The sequence below is a fragment of the Leptodactylus fuscus genome, chromosome 5, assembly GCF_031893055.1.
Source record: "Leptodactylus fuscus isolate aLepFus1 chromosome 5, aLepFus1.hap2, whole genome shotgun sequence".
In the NCBI taxonomy this organism is placed as follows: domain Eukaryota; kingdom Metazoa; phylum Chordata; class Amphibia; order Anura; family Leptodactylidae; genus Leptodactylus; species Leptodactylus fuscus.
Window position 1 is genome coordinate 67759046 of NC_134269.1, and position 13757 is coordinate 67772802.

Sequence of the window (13757 nt, forward strand, 5' to 3'; positions counted from 1 at the left end):
TAAAGAATGTGATTTTTTCCTCCTTTGCAGAAGAAGGAAAAAAAGACCAGCAGAGAAATAACCTGGTTGATATTAACCCCTTCCCGCTGATGGCATTTTTTTATTTTCGTTTTTCGTTTTTGACTCCCCTCCTTCTAAACCCCATAACTTTTTTATTTCTCCGCTCCCAGAGTCATATGAGGTCTTAATTTTTGCGGGACAATTTTTTCTTCATCATGCCACCATTAATTATTCTATATAATGTACTGGGAAGCAGGAAAAAAATTCAGAATGGGGTGGATTTGAAGAAAAAATGCATTTCTGCGACTTTCTTACGGGCTTTGGTTTTACGGCGTTCACTGTGCAGCCAAAATGACATGTCCCCTGTATTCTGTGTTTCGGTACGGTTCCAGGGATACCAAATTTATATGGTTTTATTTACATTTTGACCCCTAAAAAAAATTCCAAAACGGTGTTAAAAATTTTTTTTTCTAAAAGTCGCCATATTCCGACGGCCGTAACTTTTTTATACATAGGTGTACGGGGATGCATAGGGCGTCTTTTTTTGCGGGGCTGGGTGTACTTTTTAGTTCTACCATTTTCGGGAAATGTTATTGCTTTGATCACTTTTTATTCAAATTTTTATCAGAATTAAAACAGTGAAAAAACGGCGGTTTGGCACTTTTGACTATTTTTCCTGCTACAGCGTTTACCGAACAGGAAAAATATTTCTATAGATTTGTAGAGCGGACGATTTCGGACGTGGGGATACCTAACATGTATGTGTTTCACAGTTTTTAACTACTTTTATATTTGTTCTAGGGAAAGGGGGGTGATTTGAACTTTTAATACTTTTTATATTTTTTTATATTTTTTTTTTACTTTTTTTTTTTTTTTTTTTTTTTTTTTGCATTTATTAGACCCCCTAGGGGTGTTGAACCCCAGGGGGTCTGATCACTAATGCAATGCATTACAATGCTAATGCATTGCAATGCATTGCAAAAAATCATCATCTCTTTTGCAGGCTGTATACACCAGCCTGCAAAAGAGAGAATTTGCAGACCGGCTGGGAGTCTTTAACAAGGCTCCCGGCTGTCATGGCAACGGGACGTCAGCCCTGGAGCATGCTCCAGGAGCCGGCGATCCCTGCCAAAATGGCGGCGCCCATGCGCCGCCGGGAAAATGGTGCCTCCGGCGCCTTTGACAGCAGCGCCGGAGGGGTTAATGCCTCCGATCGGTCCGGGGACCGATCGGAGGCATTAGAGCCGGTTGTCTACTGCTTAAAGCAGTAGACACCCGGCGGCTATGGCGGCCGCCCGGCTCCCGTACTATTACGGCGCATGTCGGGAAGGGGTTAAAGGTAGAGGGTACCTTGGGAAGAAACCCCAGAACGAACCTTAACTGAACCCTGTCCGTGAAAAAGGAAATATACCATATATACTCAAGTATAAGCCGACCCGAATATAAGCTGAGGCCCCTAATTTTAATACAAAAAAACTGGGAAAACTTATTAACTCGAGTATAAGCCTAGGGGGGAAGTGCAGAAGCTACTGAAAAATTTCAAAAATTAAAATGGTCGGTGTTTTTGGGTGCAGTAGATGCTGGGAAAGGGGAGGGGGTGTTTTGGTTGTCTGTCTGCCCCTTCCCTGAGCTTGAGGACTGGGTTTTTACTTCCCCCACTTGGAATTCAGTCTGGTTGAATATAGGGTATCTGCAGTGCTCCTATTAACCCCTTCCCGACGGAACAGGAGCACTGCAGATATCCTATATTTAGTAGACTGGGCACTTTCATACACAGGGATACCTAATGTCCTAATGTGTATGTGCTTCACAGTAATTTTCTACTTTTGTATGTATTCTAGGGAAAGGAGTGAATGAGAACTTTTTTTTTTTTTTTTTTGCACTATTTTATGGGAGATTCTATACATTAATATTGTGGCTGGTCATAGACCGCCCCCCCTATTAAAAAAAAAATATATATATTTTTTATTTTTATTTTTTTTTGCTGACTCGAGTATAAGCCAAGGGGGGCTTTTTCAGCACAAAAACTGGGCTGAAAAATTCGGCTTATAATCGAGTATATACGGTAGTGCTCTGAGGCAGACAGAGCCTGTAACTCCCCAACTCTCTTGTCCGAGATAATTGCCAGAAAGAAAGCCAACTTATAAGACAAAAATCTGAAGTCCACCACATCTAGTGGCTGAAAGGTCGCCCCATAAAGACATAATGGGACCGTAGACTGGTCCTACTGAGGAACAGGCACATGAATAGTTGGTCTTAATCTTGCGGCCCCCTTAAGAAACGGAAAGAACAGGACATACTGAGATAGATGTCTGCCTAAACAGGCAGAAAGGGCAGCTACATAAACCTTTAAGGTAGCAGGAGTAAGAGCCGATCTCCTTGGGTTACCAGGTTTTGGATTAGGGGAAGCCTCCAATAGATCCCTTGACTCATCTGATTGAGCTGGGAAAACCATGCCCTCTTGGCCAAAACAGTATGATGGCAATTACCGAAACCTGATCCTGTTTGACTTTCATCAATACCATCGGCATTATGGAAAGTTGAGGAAAGATGTATGCCAGCCTAAATCTCCATAGAATGGACAGGGCTTCCACTGCAAAGGGATTGTCCTGATAAAGGGAACAGAATCTCTCCACCTCGGCGTTAAACCTGGTGAACATAAGATCCACCTCCGGGAGACCCCACTTCAGGGTAATTTGATGAAATATATCCTCCTTGAGGGACAACTCGCCCAAAAATGTGAGACCTCGGTTTAGCTTATCTACTAGAATGTTTAGGGATCCTTTGATGTGCACTGCTGTGAGATGCATCAGGTTCTTCTCTGCCCAGGAAAATATGAGATCTGACTCCCTGAGAAGGGATGATGGTCTGGTACCTCCCTGCTTGTTCAGGTAGAGGACTGTAATTATATTGTCTCAGTGGATCTTCACTGCTCTTCCACAGAGAAGTGGAGCAAAATGCAGGAGTGCCAGGCGGACTGCTCTGAGCTTGCACCAATTGGACAACATGGTCTTCTCCAACCAATTCCAGGTTCCTCTTATGGGGATCTCCTCTAGATACGCTCCCTAACCAGAGAAGGATGCATCGGTGGTCAACAGGGTCCAGACCAGCTGGACGGTGGACATCCTGTCTTTGAGATGGAAACACCACCTGAGTGAGAGACGATTCTTGAGGGATAAGTGAATTGGCTCGTCCAAGCCCAGCGCGCTGTGGGTCCAGACCTTCAGGATCTCGCTCTGAAGGGGACGCATGCCATAAGGCCCAAGGGACTGCATCTGCAGACGCTGACATGAGGCCAGGTACTTTCATGGCAGTTCGGATAGAAACCTGCTGGGTTAAATACAGATGACGAGTTGCTGATCTGATCTTATTCCTTAGAGGGGGAGAGAGATCTCCATCCGGACAGAGTCCAGATTGAACCCTAGAAATGTCTTCCGTGTGGATGGAACAATGTCTGATTTTTCCCAATTTATGATCCACCCCAGACCTTGGAGGAAGGACACGGCCAACTGCAGTTAGAGACTAAGCACCTCATCTGATTGGGCTTTCAGCAACCAGTCGTCCAGATAGGGATCGATGAATTACCCCTGGAGCCAGAGCGCTGCGGCCACTGGAGCCACCACTTTCGTAAAGGTATGCAGGATTGAGGAAATGCCGAAAGGCAATACCGTGAACTGAAGATGCTGCAGCTGGCCACCCAACATCAACGCAATTCTGAGGTATCTCCTGTGTGGAGGAAACACAAGAACGTTCAGATAGGCGTCTTTTAAGTCTAGAGTGGCGAGACTGTCGCCGGACTGAAGAAAAGTAATTACCAACCTTATGGTTTCCATACAAAAACCGGATCCTGCAATTGAGTTGGTTCAGGAATCTCAGATCTATGATCCTTCTTCAACCTCTTGATGACTTTGGCGCAAAGAAGACTGGAGAATAGACCCCTAAACATTGTTCCGCCAAAAGAACTGGTTCCAAGGCCAACTTGTTCAGATACTCCTGGACAGACCTCTCTAGAGAGGCCTGCTTCAGACCGGAAAATCACAAACCTATCGTGCTAAAGGGAAAGAAATTCTATTTTGTACCCGAACTGAATTAGATGAAGGACCCAAGGGTCCTGGATGAAATGCAGCCAGGCGGGAAGGAAATGGGCAAGACGACCTCTGACAACTGGAGATGATTCCAAGGGAGGAGGAATGATGGTGTCAGAATGAAGGCTTCTTCTTATCTCATCCCTGGAAAAACAGCATCCAGAGCCTCTAGCCGGATACCCAGACAGTCTCTTTTCCCCTACGCCCAACAGCAGCACAACTGGGGTATTCCTGCCCCTATGAGCTGTTAGGACAGGTGGAATTTTTAATTACCTAACAGCTTTGACCCCTATAAGAGGTCGGAAGAACTACTCCCCTTTGTGTTTTTTTCTGTCCTGTGTGTTATGGTCCCCCTCTCTCCTTCAAGTCACCAACTTAATCTTCGCCTGGGCACTACAGAATCTCTCCCAGTTATCGGCGGTTCATATTCCAGGTTGTCTGAACATCCTGGCGGATCAACTCAGCAGAGGCCTGACAACTTCAGGCGAATTGTCTTTACGTCAAGACATCTTTCACCAGCTCACTGAGATGTGGGGTCTCCCCGAGGTGGATCTGATGGCCACCCAATACAACGCCAAAGTAGAAAGGTTTTGCTCCCTGTACCGGGAAGACAACCCTTTGGCGGTGGATGCCCTGTCAATACCTTGGAGGTTTAAACTGGCATACGTTTTTCCTCCCATTCCAATGATTCTGAAGGTATTGGCGAAACTCAGGCAGGACCAGACCTCGGCAATAGTGATCATGCCGTTCAGGCCAAAAAGAGCATGGTTCATCGACTTCATTCTTATGAGTCAGGGGAACTACTGGAGGCTTCCATCAGTCCGAAACCTGGTAACTCTAAACAGCCGGCCGTGCCAGGGCCTGAACAAGTTCAACCTCACTGCCTGGAGGCTAACCATGCCATATGCGGAGAAAGAGGATTGTCCCAGGGAGTGCTAAGGACTTTAGCGCACTCAAGAGCAGAGTCAACTAACCAGAGCTACCAAAGGATTGCCAGGATTTTTCAGAGTTGGTGTACAAGTAACCAACGCGACCTCAACAGAGATTCAGTCTTGGAGTTCCTACAAGACGGACTGGAAAGGGGGCTAGCACCTGCTACCCTGAAGGTTCAAGTTTCAGTCCTCTCTGCTCTCCTGGAAACCAGATTATCTCAGTATCCTCTTATCAAACAATTCCTAAGAGGGGCTGCTAGGCTCCGGCCACAGGTGCAGCCTCCTGTCCCTAACTGGGACCTAGCTGCGGTTCTGTGCTCCTCCCTTTGAACCTCTGTCTGAAGTGGATTGGAAGTACCTGTCATATAAAGTGACTTTCCTGTTGGCAATAACCTCCGCCAAGAGGGTTGGCGAACAACAGGCTCTAGCGGCCTACGAACCCTTTATAACCTTCTTTCCAGACAGGGTACAGCTGAGGTTCGTCCCAGGATTCTTGCCAAAGGTACCCACTCTTCAGAATATCAACCAGGTAATTGTCTTACCGGCCTTTTTTCCATCCCCAACCTCTGAGTGGGAAGAGAAGATGCACAAGTTGGACTTGGTGAAAGCGTTACGTATTTACCTGAAGCGCACTGCGCCCTTCCGGAAATCAGAGAATCTGCTAGTTAACGTGTTTGGCCGCAATAGAGGTGCCAAAGCATCCAAACCAACTCTGTCAAGATGGATCAAGGAAGCCATCATCTGCTCTCTACGTGCTCAAGACCTCCCCGTACCAGACTTTGTCTGTGCCCATGCCACACCAGCAGTGGCAACATCTTGGGCCGAAAGGCGCTCCCTTTATTTAGAGCAGATATGTGCCATGGCTTCCTGGAGTTCGCATCTAACTTTTGCCAAGCATTATAGACTGAATTGGCGGACGACGGATTACACAGAGTTTGGACACTCTGTGTTGGCATCAGCCTGCCAAGATCACCCACCCTAGGGTAAAAGCTATACTTGCTACATCCCCAGTTGTGCTGCTGTTGGGCGTAGGGGGAATGAAAGATTATGAATGATAATCTGTTTTCCCTTAGCCCAAACAGCAGCACAAGGCTCCCTCCCTATGCTGTACTATTTGTACAAATTATATGCTGTACATTATACTTGTTACTAACACAAGGGAGGAGCAGGTCTTCCAGCCTCTTATAGGGGTCAAAGCTGTTAGGTAATTAAAAATTCCACCTGTCCTAACAGCTCATATGGGCAGGAATACCCCAGTTGTGCTGCTGTTTGGGCTAAGGGAAAACAGATTATCATTCATAATCTTTCAGTACTGAGACCTAGGTGGGGGCTGAAGTGGAAATTCTCTGCCCCTGGAAGAAGACCCAGAGCTACCTCGATAGGAGTGGGTAAGACGCTTCCTCTTCTTATTGGCTAAACCCATCATCAAAAGAAAGAGTACAGATGTTATACTTGTAGGTGTTATCAGCCCTCCAAAGTTTAAGACACAAGGGTCTCCTGGCAGCCATAGACAGGTCTATAGACTTAGACGCCAGCTTGACCCGGTGCAAGGACGCCTCAGCCAGGTAGTCAGCAGCCAAGGAAACTGACGATATGAATGACAAAAGGTTGTCAAGAGAGACACCCGAATCAATATCTTTTTCTAGTCTAGCCAGATCAGAGTGTAACTTGTTAGCTACTTCACTGGTAGCTATACCAACAGAGGCCTGGACAGAGGTGCAGAGTAAAATCGCCTCCCGGTGCATTATGTGCGCCTCTCCATAGGATCCTGTAAATTGGAACCGTCATCAGTAGGCACAACCGTACGCCAGGATAATTTTGCCACAGCAAAGTCCACCTTTGGAGGCGGGCCTCAACGCTATTGCTGACACTCCGAAAAGGGTCTTAAATCTTCTGGACGGAAAGAAGGGCTTTTCAGGATACTTCCACATGGCCACTATGGCCTTTTCCAAGGCAGGGTTCACTTGGAAGGCCCTAGGCCCCCTATAGGTGGAACGCGAGGCTTCCCCAGGGTCAACATCTCGATCGCCTGACCGGATGGACTTGAGTAACTTGGGCATCTTGTCCAGAGGAAAAAGAGGACTGCAGAACCCCTCAGAGTCCTCATCCGAGGAATGAATTTTGTCTAGGATCTGGAAATATTGATATGCTAATTAGCCAGCATGGAGCACTCAGGAAGTTCACTGAGCAGTGTATGCTGCGTGTAAACGGGTAGGTGAGAGCAGGGAGGCTGATGAGTCATCATCCTCCCTGCTCTCACCTCCCCCTGTGTACACATATCACACAGTGTTCAGTGAACTTCAGGTGCTCCAAGATGGCTAATTAGCATGTCAATAAAAGCGGGCTAATTCAAAAACAGCTGAGAGGATTAGCAAATTAAAGGTATGTCTGGAATGGCATTTCTAAAAGCTATGCAAATATATGCTTAGTTAAAAATGAGTTTTCCCAATGATAGAATCCCTTTAAAGGAGTCTGCCACCAGCACATCAACCCAACCCTGCAGATAATTCAGGTGACCCTATTCTATCTAAGGCCCCACATAGCAAGCTGCTGCAGAAAAGACTGCAGCAGAAACACACTGTGGGGTTTTTTTCCGCATTACTTTTCACAGAAAGTCTGCAGTGTTTATCTCTGCGGACTTTCTGTCCCTATTATACCTAAGTGGAAAACCTCAGTGTTTCCATAGGTAATAATTGACATGCTGAGATTTACAAAAACTCAAAATATCTTTCTGCAATGTGTGGATGGGATTAGCCAGAATCCCATCCACTTTGTAGGTACTGTGACATGCTGAATCCAAATCAGGTAAGGTAAGGGTCAAGACTCCTATAGCTACAAAGAGCTTTTTTTTTGCATATTGACAAAAAAAGCAGTATCGCAGCAATGGAGGCTTGTTTTAGGTGACTCTAACCTATCTATCTGATATGCTGTAAAACAATTAAAACAAAAATAAAGCCCCCAAAAACTGCAAGTGCAAAATAATCTGAGGTCCCATGACTGAAGTCCCCAGCTGATTTTGCTGTGTTTTTTTTTGAACCATACCAAGGAGTGGCAACAAAAGGAAAACTAAAGGAAACACAATGGTTTTTAAAAGTGGGTGCCGAAACCAGCCCCCTTTTTACCACTAGGAACATACCTGACCCGCACAAATTATAATACCCCCTCAGTGGCCCATCATTTTCAAATTGCCCTTTCAGTGGCCCCATATCATATAATGGGCCATTACCATAGGGTCTGTCACCCCTTCCACCAGTGACATTCCAATGCCCATAACTTTTTAATTTTCCAATCTCAGAGCCATATGAGGGCTAAATGTTGGCAGGACAAATTGTTCTTCATGATGCTACCATTAATTATTCTGTACAATGTACTGGGAAGCTGGAAAAGAATTCAGAATGGGGTGGATTTGAAAAAAAAGTGAATTTGTGCGACATTCTACGGGCTTTATTTTTATGGCATTCAGTTTGCAGCCAAATTGACACCTGTATTCAATTTTTCAGTACGGTACTGGGGATACCAATGTTTTATTTATATTTTATCCCCTTAACAAAAATATAACTTTATACACACATACAAAACTAGGTCATTTTGAATATCATGGTGAATTCTTTTTATTTTCCTTTCTAAATTATGTTTTTTGATGTAATTGTATGTTTTTATGTATTTTCAAATAAAACTTTTTCATATATATTTTTTATACATTTGGTGTTTCTGCTTTGGCATCGTTTTTCAAAAATCTACCTTTGCAAAAAAAAAAAAAAAAAAAAATTGTTTCTAAAAATCAACATCTTCTGACACCTGTATTTTTCTTTAAGATTTCTGTGTACAGGGATGTATAGGGTGTCTTTTTTTGCAAGGCCAGATATAGTTTTTAGTTATACCATTTTGGGGAATATCTATTGCTTTCATCACATTTCGCTCAAATTTTTAGCAGGGGTGAAGCAGTGAAAAAATAGCGGTTTGGTACTTCCAATTTTTGTTTTTTCCCACTACTTCATTCTCCATACAGGAAAAATATTTTTACAATTTTATAGACTGGGTATTTTCGGGCACACTGGAATACCTAATGTGCATGTGTTGCACAACAATATTGTACTTTTATTTGTATTCTAGGGAAAGCGGGGTGATTTGAACTTTTTTTTTTTTTTTAAATCATTTTTAAAACTTTTTTTTTTTTTTTACTATTTTATTAGTTTCCCTAGAGGGTTTGACCCTGCAGTCATTTGATTACAAGTCCCATAGACTGCAATACAACTGTCTTGCAGTCTATGGTAGATTCTATCCTACTAATATTACAAACTAGCCTCTGTCCGCGACTTTGTCTGTGTGTTGTTGTTTTTGCGTGATAGAGTAACAAACATACAAATATTCATATTTATAATATTAGTAGGATGTGAAAGTTTGTATGCTTATTACTCAATCGCGCAAAAATGGCTGAATGGATTTGGATGAAATTTGGCACATAGATAGTTTGTCACCTGGATTAACACATGTAAGGGCTAGTTCACACGGGGGCAAGGAGGCGGATTTTGACTGCGAATTTCACCTCAACATACAATTGTGGTCTATGGCGACCGCTAGCGTTCGTTTTTCCACTAGCGGGAAAAAAAAAGAAGCGAGATGACCTTTCTTCAGGCAGATTCCACCTAAGGCAAGCAATAGAAGTGAAAGGGAGGCAAAAAACCTTGTTGAAGTTTTTGGCACTTTTTTTGCAAAGACCGTGACGCATTTTTTTAAGGTATATTCACTTTGGAGGAGGGGAAAACCACCTGGCGTTTTCTGAAGTTTTTTGTTTTTTTTTAACCAAAAACCGCATCAAGGTCCAAAAACGGCTTCCTAATTAGGAAGCGGGTTTTTTCTGGACCAAAATAAGCCAAGCGGTTTTCACATGTGAACTAGCCCTAAGAGAACATTAAGAGAGTATACTGAAGTCATTCTGTTACACAAAGTTTTAAAATAACTTTATTTCCCACACCTCAAAATGAATTGATCGTTGTTGTGTACTAAATATACTAAATGGGGATGTCATCGTGCCAGTTAGGTTTATAGTTGCCATTTCTGTTTCTCTTATACATCTTTGTTCACAATTTTCATACATAATAACCAAGAGTCAAATCTAGTGCTTTAGGGAAATGGCAGAATATAATCGTATGTCTCCAAGAACTTTTTAGTTTCATTTGAAATCAAATCATAAATTTAACATTAATAACCCCTGATATGAAACTAAAAGTCCAAGCTCATCTACTACATATTAGGTTTTGTATTCCACAACAACATTGCTGGTCTATGCACTAATGGACAGTCCGCATTTCAGTTGTTTCCCATTTCTCCAATCATAGGTTTTCCTTGAAGTTATAGAAACCATCAAAAGAGAATTTTTCATCTAATGAATAAAGGTTCAGTTAGTGAGAGCAATGAGGGCTTCTACTACGTTTCCCATGTGTTCTCGCAAACTTCGTTCTGCTGCAGATCGGGGGATCTCCATTTCATTCATCTGGAAAAAAAAAATAAAAAATTATATGTATACTATATATTATATATATATATATATATATATATATATATATATATATATATATATATATACACACACACACACACACACACACTATAATGCGGAAAATGTTTCTCCTTGTAATACTAGACACCACATAAGGATAAAACATTCTATACTTCATATTTATCTCTACTGAAAGAAGTGTATAAGAAAAGTGAAAAGAGATTTTTGGTAGATCAGTGAAATGCAAACTTGTGTGTTCTTCTGGAAGGGGCAGAGATTCTCTGTGCCCCCCAACCAAAAAACCATGGCTATAGCTAGCTTAAAGTAGTATTCCTATCTAGGTAATGACAGCTGTATACCCATGGCCTAAATTCATAAATACATTTTTTTTTTTGCACAAAAAAAATAAATAAAAATCAGAGAACTGGCATACAAAGCATAATAAATCTTCCATAACAGTTTTGATAGCCTCTAGACTATGTGGAAGAACTTTGGTTCAGACATGTTGGCACCATAGCTGTATGACTTTTAATTCATGAGTTCAACAATAAAGAAATATCACTTAACTCATCCTCATGAAGAATGAAGTGCTGTTCATGGCCACAATGAAGGAGATGTGGCACAAATGCATGGGACTCTCTATACATTTCTATGGGAGTTCTGAAAATAGTGGAGGCTGCCTGCTTTTCTACTTTGGGATCTCATGTACAAGAGAATGGAGAGACCCACCCATGTGTGGCTGTTGACAGTGGTCAGAAGACCCTGTTCTTGAGATATATTCAAGTCTTAGAGGTGGATCCCACAGCTATCAAGCATTTATGGCATATCTTCTCAATATCAGTGCCCAGATGGAAATAACTCCTTTGAACTCCCACTGCAGTATATATTGTCGTAAGAGATATGTGATTGTCTGGACTCAAAGGCAATTTTTGATGACTTATCTTCAGGATGTTGAAAGCTATACCGGGGTTGGTGCCAGAAGCAGAAGATATTGTTTGCTGTATAGCTCCTGTGCTGGGATATTGCTGCTCCACCCCTATTAAATTCAGTAGACGCAGAGCTACAGTAATAAGGCACAGCTGCTATGCAACGGACAGAGACTTCTGCTTCCAGCACCTGGAACAGCCGATTTTTGTGGGGTCTGGTTGTCGGACCCCCACCCTTCAGATACTGATGGAGTTATCCCGAGGAAAGATCATCAGTATGACAAATGCCCTGGTGCCCAGACATCCCCTTTAGCCTTTACTGACAAAAACCTGTAGGATGGTGAATGCATCTCTTGACTGTGCCTTAACTTATTACCAGATAACAACCCATACTCACAATAAGTTCCACATCTTCCTTCTTGATGGTAACTTTTGCTAGTTCCTTTTCTCTAAAACAATAAAACAATTTAGGATTACCTTTAAGCACAGCATAGTGGAAGGCAACAGCTAGCTGCTCTGGTTACATGACATCACTTACCATGGTAGGAAAACACCTATACTTTTTTTTTTCCCTCCACAAAGGACATCACATAGGTTGTACTTCCACTTCATTAGATTTTTTTTTTAAATCTACTATTTTAAACAGCACCATAGTTATTGAATGGGGAGGCAGGGTGATGATTCTACATCACTGCAGAATCTTTGGACCCCATTCTAGTAACTGGCAGGGGACTCAGAAACTAAACATTGATAACCCACACTGTATATTGGTGATAAATGTCCACAATGCAATTTTCCAGTTCCCTTAAAGAAGTATTCTCATGTTATAAAACATTGGCATATCACACTTTATAATTGTAGGGAACCATTCGGGCAGGGCCATTATCGAAAAATAGTTGCAAGTGAAAGTCAGCTCAAATGAATCTGCTTACATTGATTAATTCAATTATTTTGCATCCATGCCATCCCGTCTCACACTGTCACTGGCTAAAGGACATGTCACTGACTGTTGGCTATGCAATCAGGATTGGTTATATATGGTATGGCATATAAATACTGACTTGACAAGTAAAGAGGGGAGTGTCCTAAAATAATCATAGTCGAGGTAAAATGCTGATGATTTTGATTTGATTGTCACCCAATAAATACCCCTGTGACATCACGTGCACCATTCAGATGGCAGCTGCAGTCAGTCACCAGCCTCAGCAGTCACACTTCTATATAGGACACGTGAGCACTGACGCCAGTGACGCTGGAGTTACGAGGGAGAACACTGGAGCAGAGGGTTTAACAAATGGTTATTTTACAGAGTTTCCAACTCATTTTGCCACTTGAATACACACAAGAGAAATGCAATATTTCAGGCAATTGTAAAAACCAGGATGATATTCAGTATGGTATATTGTAAGGAGAAATAACTCACCTTTCTTGTTTGGCTTTCTGTTCTCTGGACCTCCTGTCTCCAATCACTGACATGGCCTGTAGACGACATACAAGCAGCATTACATGAGGCCGAGATGTCACGTGACTACAGCCCTGCTCTGGTCTCACTACTAGCACAGCTAGAACCTGCACAGACTATCACGTGACCACACAAGCACAGGACGCCCCTGTCCTCCCAGGTCCCTTGCTTTGTGAGCAGCCACCACCTCACCCTGCAGGCGAGCACCGAGCACATCTCACCGTCTCCAGGTTGGAGCTCTGGATCTCCTTCTCCTCCGCATAGTCCGTGACTCTCTCCAGATCCGCGGCTCCGCTGTCATGTTTGCGGGGTTTATCCGCCGGCCGCTCACTACAATTCTCCTCAGTTTCTAACTCCAGCTCCACATCTCCTTCAGCAGCCATGATTCTTCCCCGTGCCGGAAAATAAGACAGGGAGTTGAACGTGCAACTACACTTCCGGCAGACGTTACGTCGCTTCCTGTGCCAGACACTGACAAAACTATAATTGGTGAAGCTTATGGCGCCATTTTGAAAACTGGTTTGTGGCCAATACTTCAGTTAATAGTTGTTGCACATATCAGATGAAGTGTATTCTATATGAGTATCACAGACACTGGCTGGAGTAACCTAGGCCGACCACAACGTTCAAGCGCATGGTCACGTGACTGTACGTCTACTACGAACTCCGACGGAAACTGCAACCATTCTAGGAACGTTCCTTAAACATAGCCTGTAACTCGTCCGATCCAGAAACAAACTTTACCAGACACCTACATGCCCCAGAATACCTCCCTTATTACCCCCATACTCTTTATATGACACTAGCGGGAAAATAAAACCTGAGAGTTTTTGCTGTGTCCGGAATTGTTTC

At 43.1% G+C, this 13757-nt stretch overlaps 1 protein-coding gene across 1 annotated transcript; it reads right to left on the minus strand.

The window, feature by feature from the left end:
* Positions 1-9961: 9961 nt before the first annotated feature.
* HYPK (huntingtin interacting protein K) lies at positions 9962-13344 on the minus strand. Its single transcript, XM_075273421.1, has 4 exons — positions 13127-13344; positions 12867-12922; positions 11841-11892; positions 9962-10511 (listed from the first exon to the last, which is right to left on the minus strand). Exons 1-4 carry the CDS (start codon positions 13286-13288, stop codon positions 10416-10418), a joined length of 366 nt encoding a protein of 121 aa, XP_075129522.1. The 5' UTR covers positions 13289-13344; the 3' UTR covers positions 9962-10415.
* Positions 13345-13757: the final 413 nt, after the last annotated feature.

What these genes read in the sequence shown, in the direction of transcription:
- HYPK (XM_075273421.1), bottom strand. Translation starts at nt 13,288, where the DNA reads ATGGCTGCTGAAGGAGATGTGGAGCTGGAGTTAGAAACTGAGGAGAAT. An exon ending in CAGAAAGCCAAACAAGAAAG is followed by an intron (nt 11,893 to 12,866) that starts GTGAGTTATTTC and finishes TTATTGTTTTAG; the next exon opens with AGAAAAGGAACTAGCAAAAG. An exon ending in AGGAAGATGTGGAACTTATT is followed by an intron (nt 10,512 to 11,840) that starts GTGAGTATGGGT and finishes TTTTTTTTCCAG; the next exon opens with ATGAATGAAATGGAGATCCC.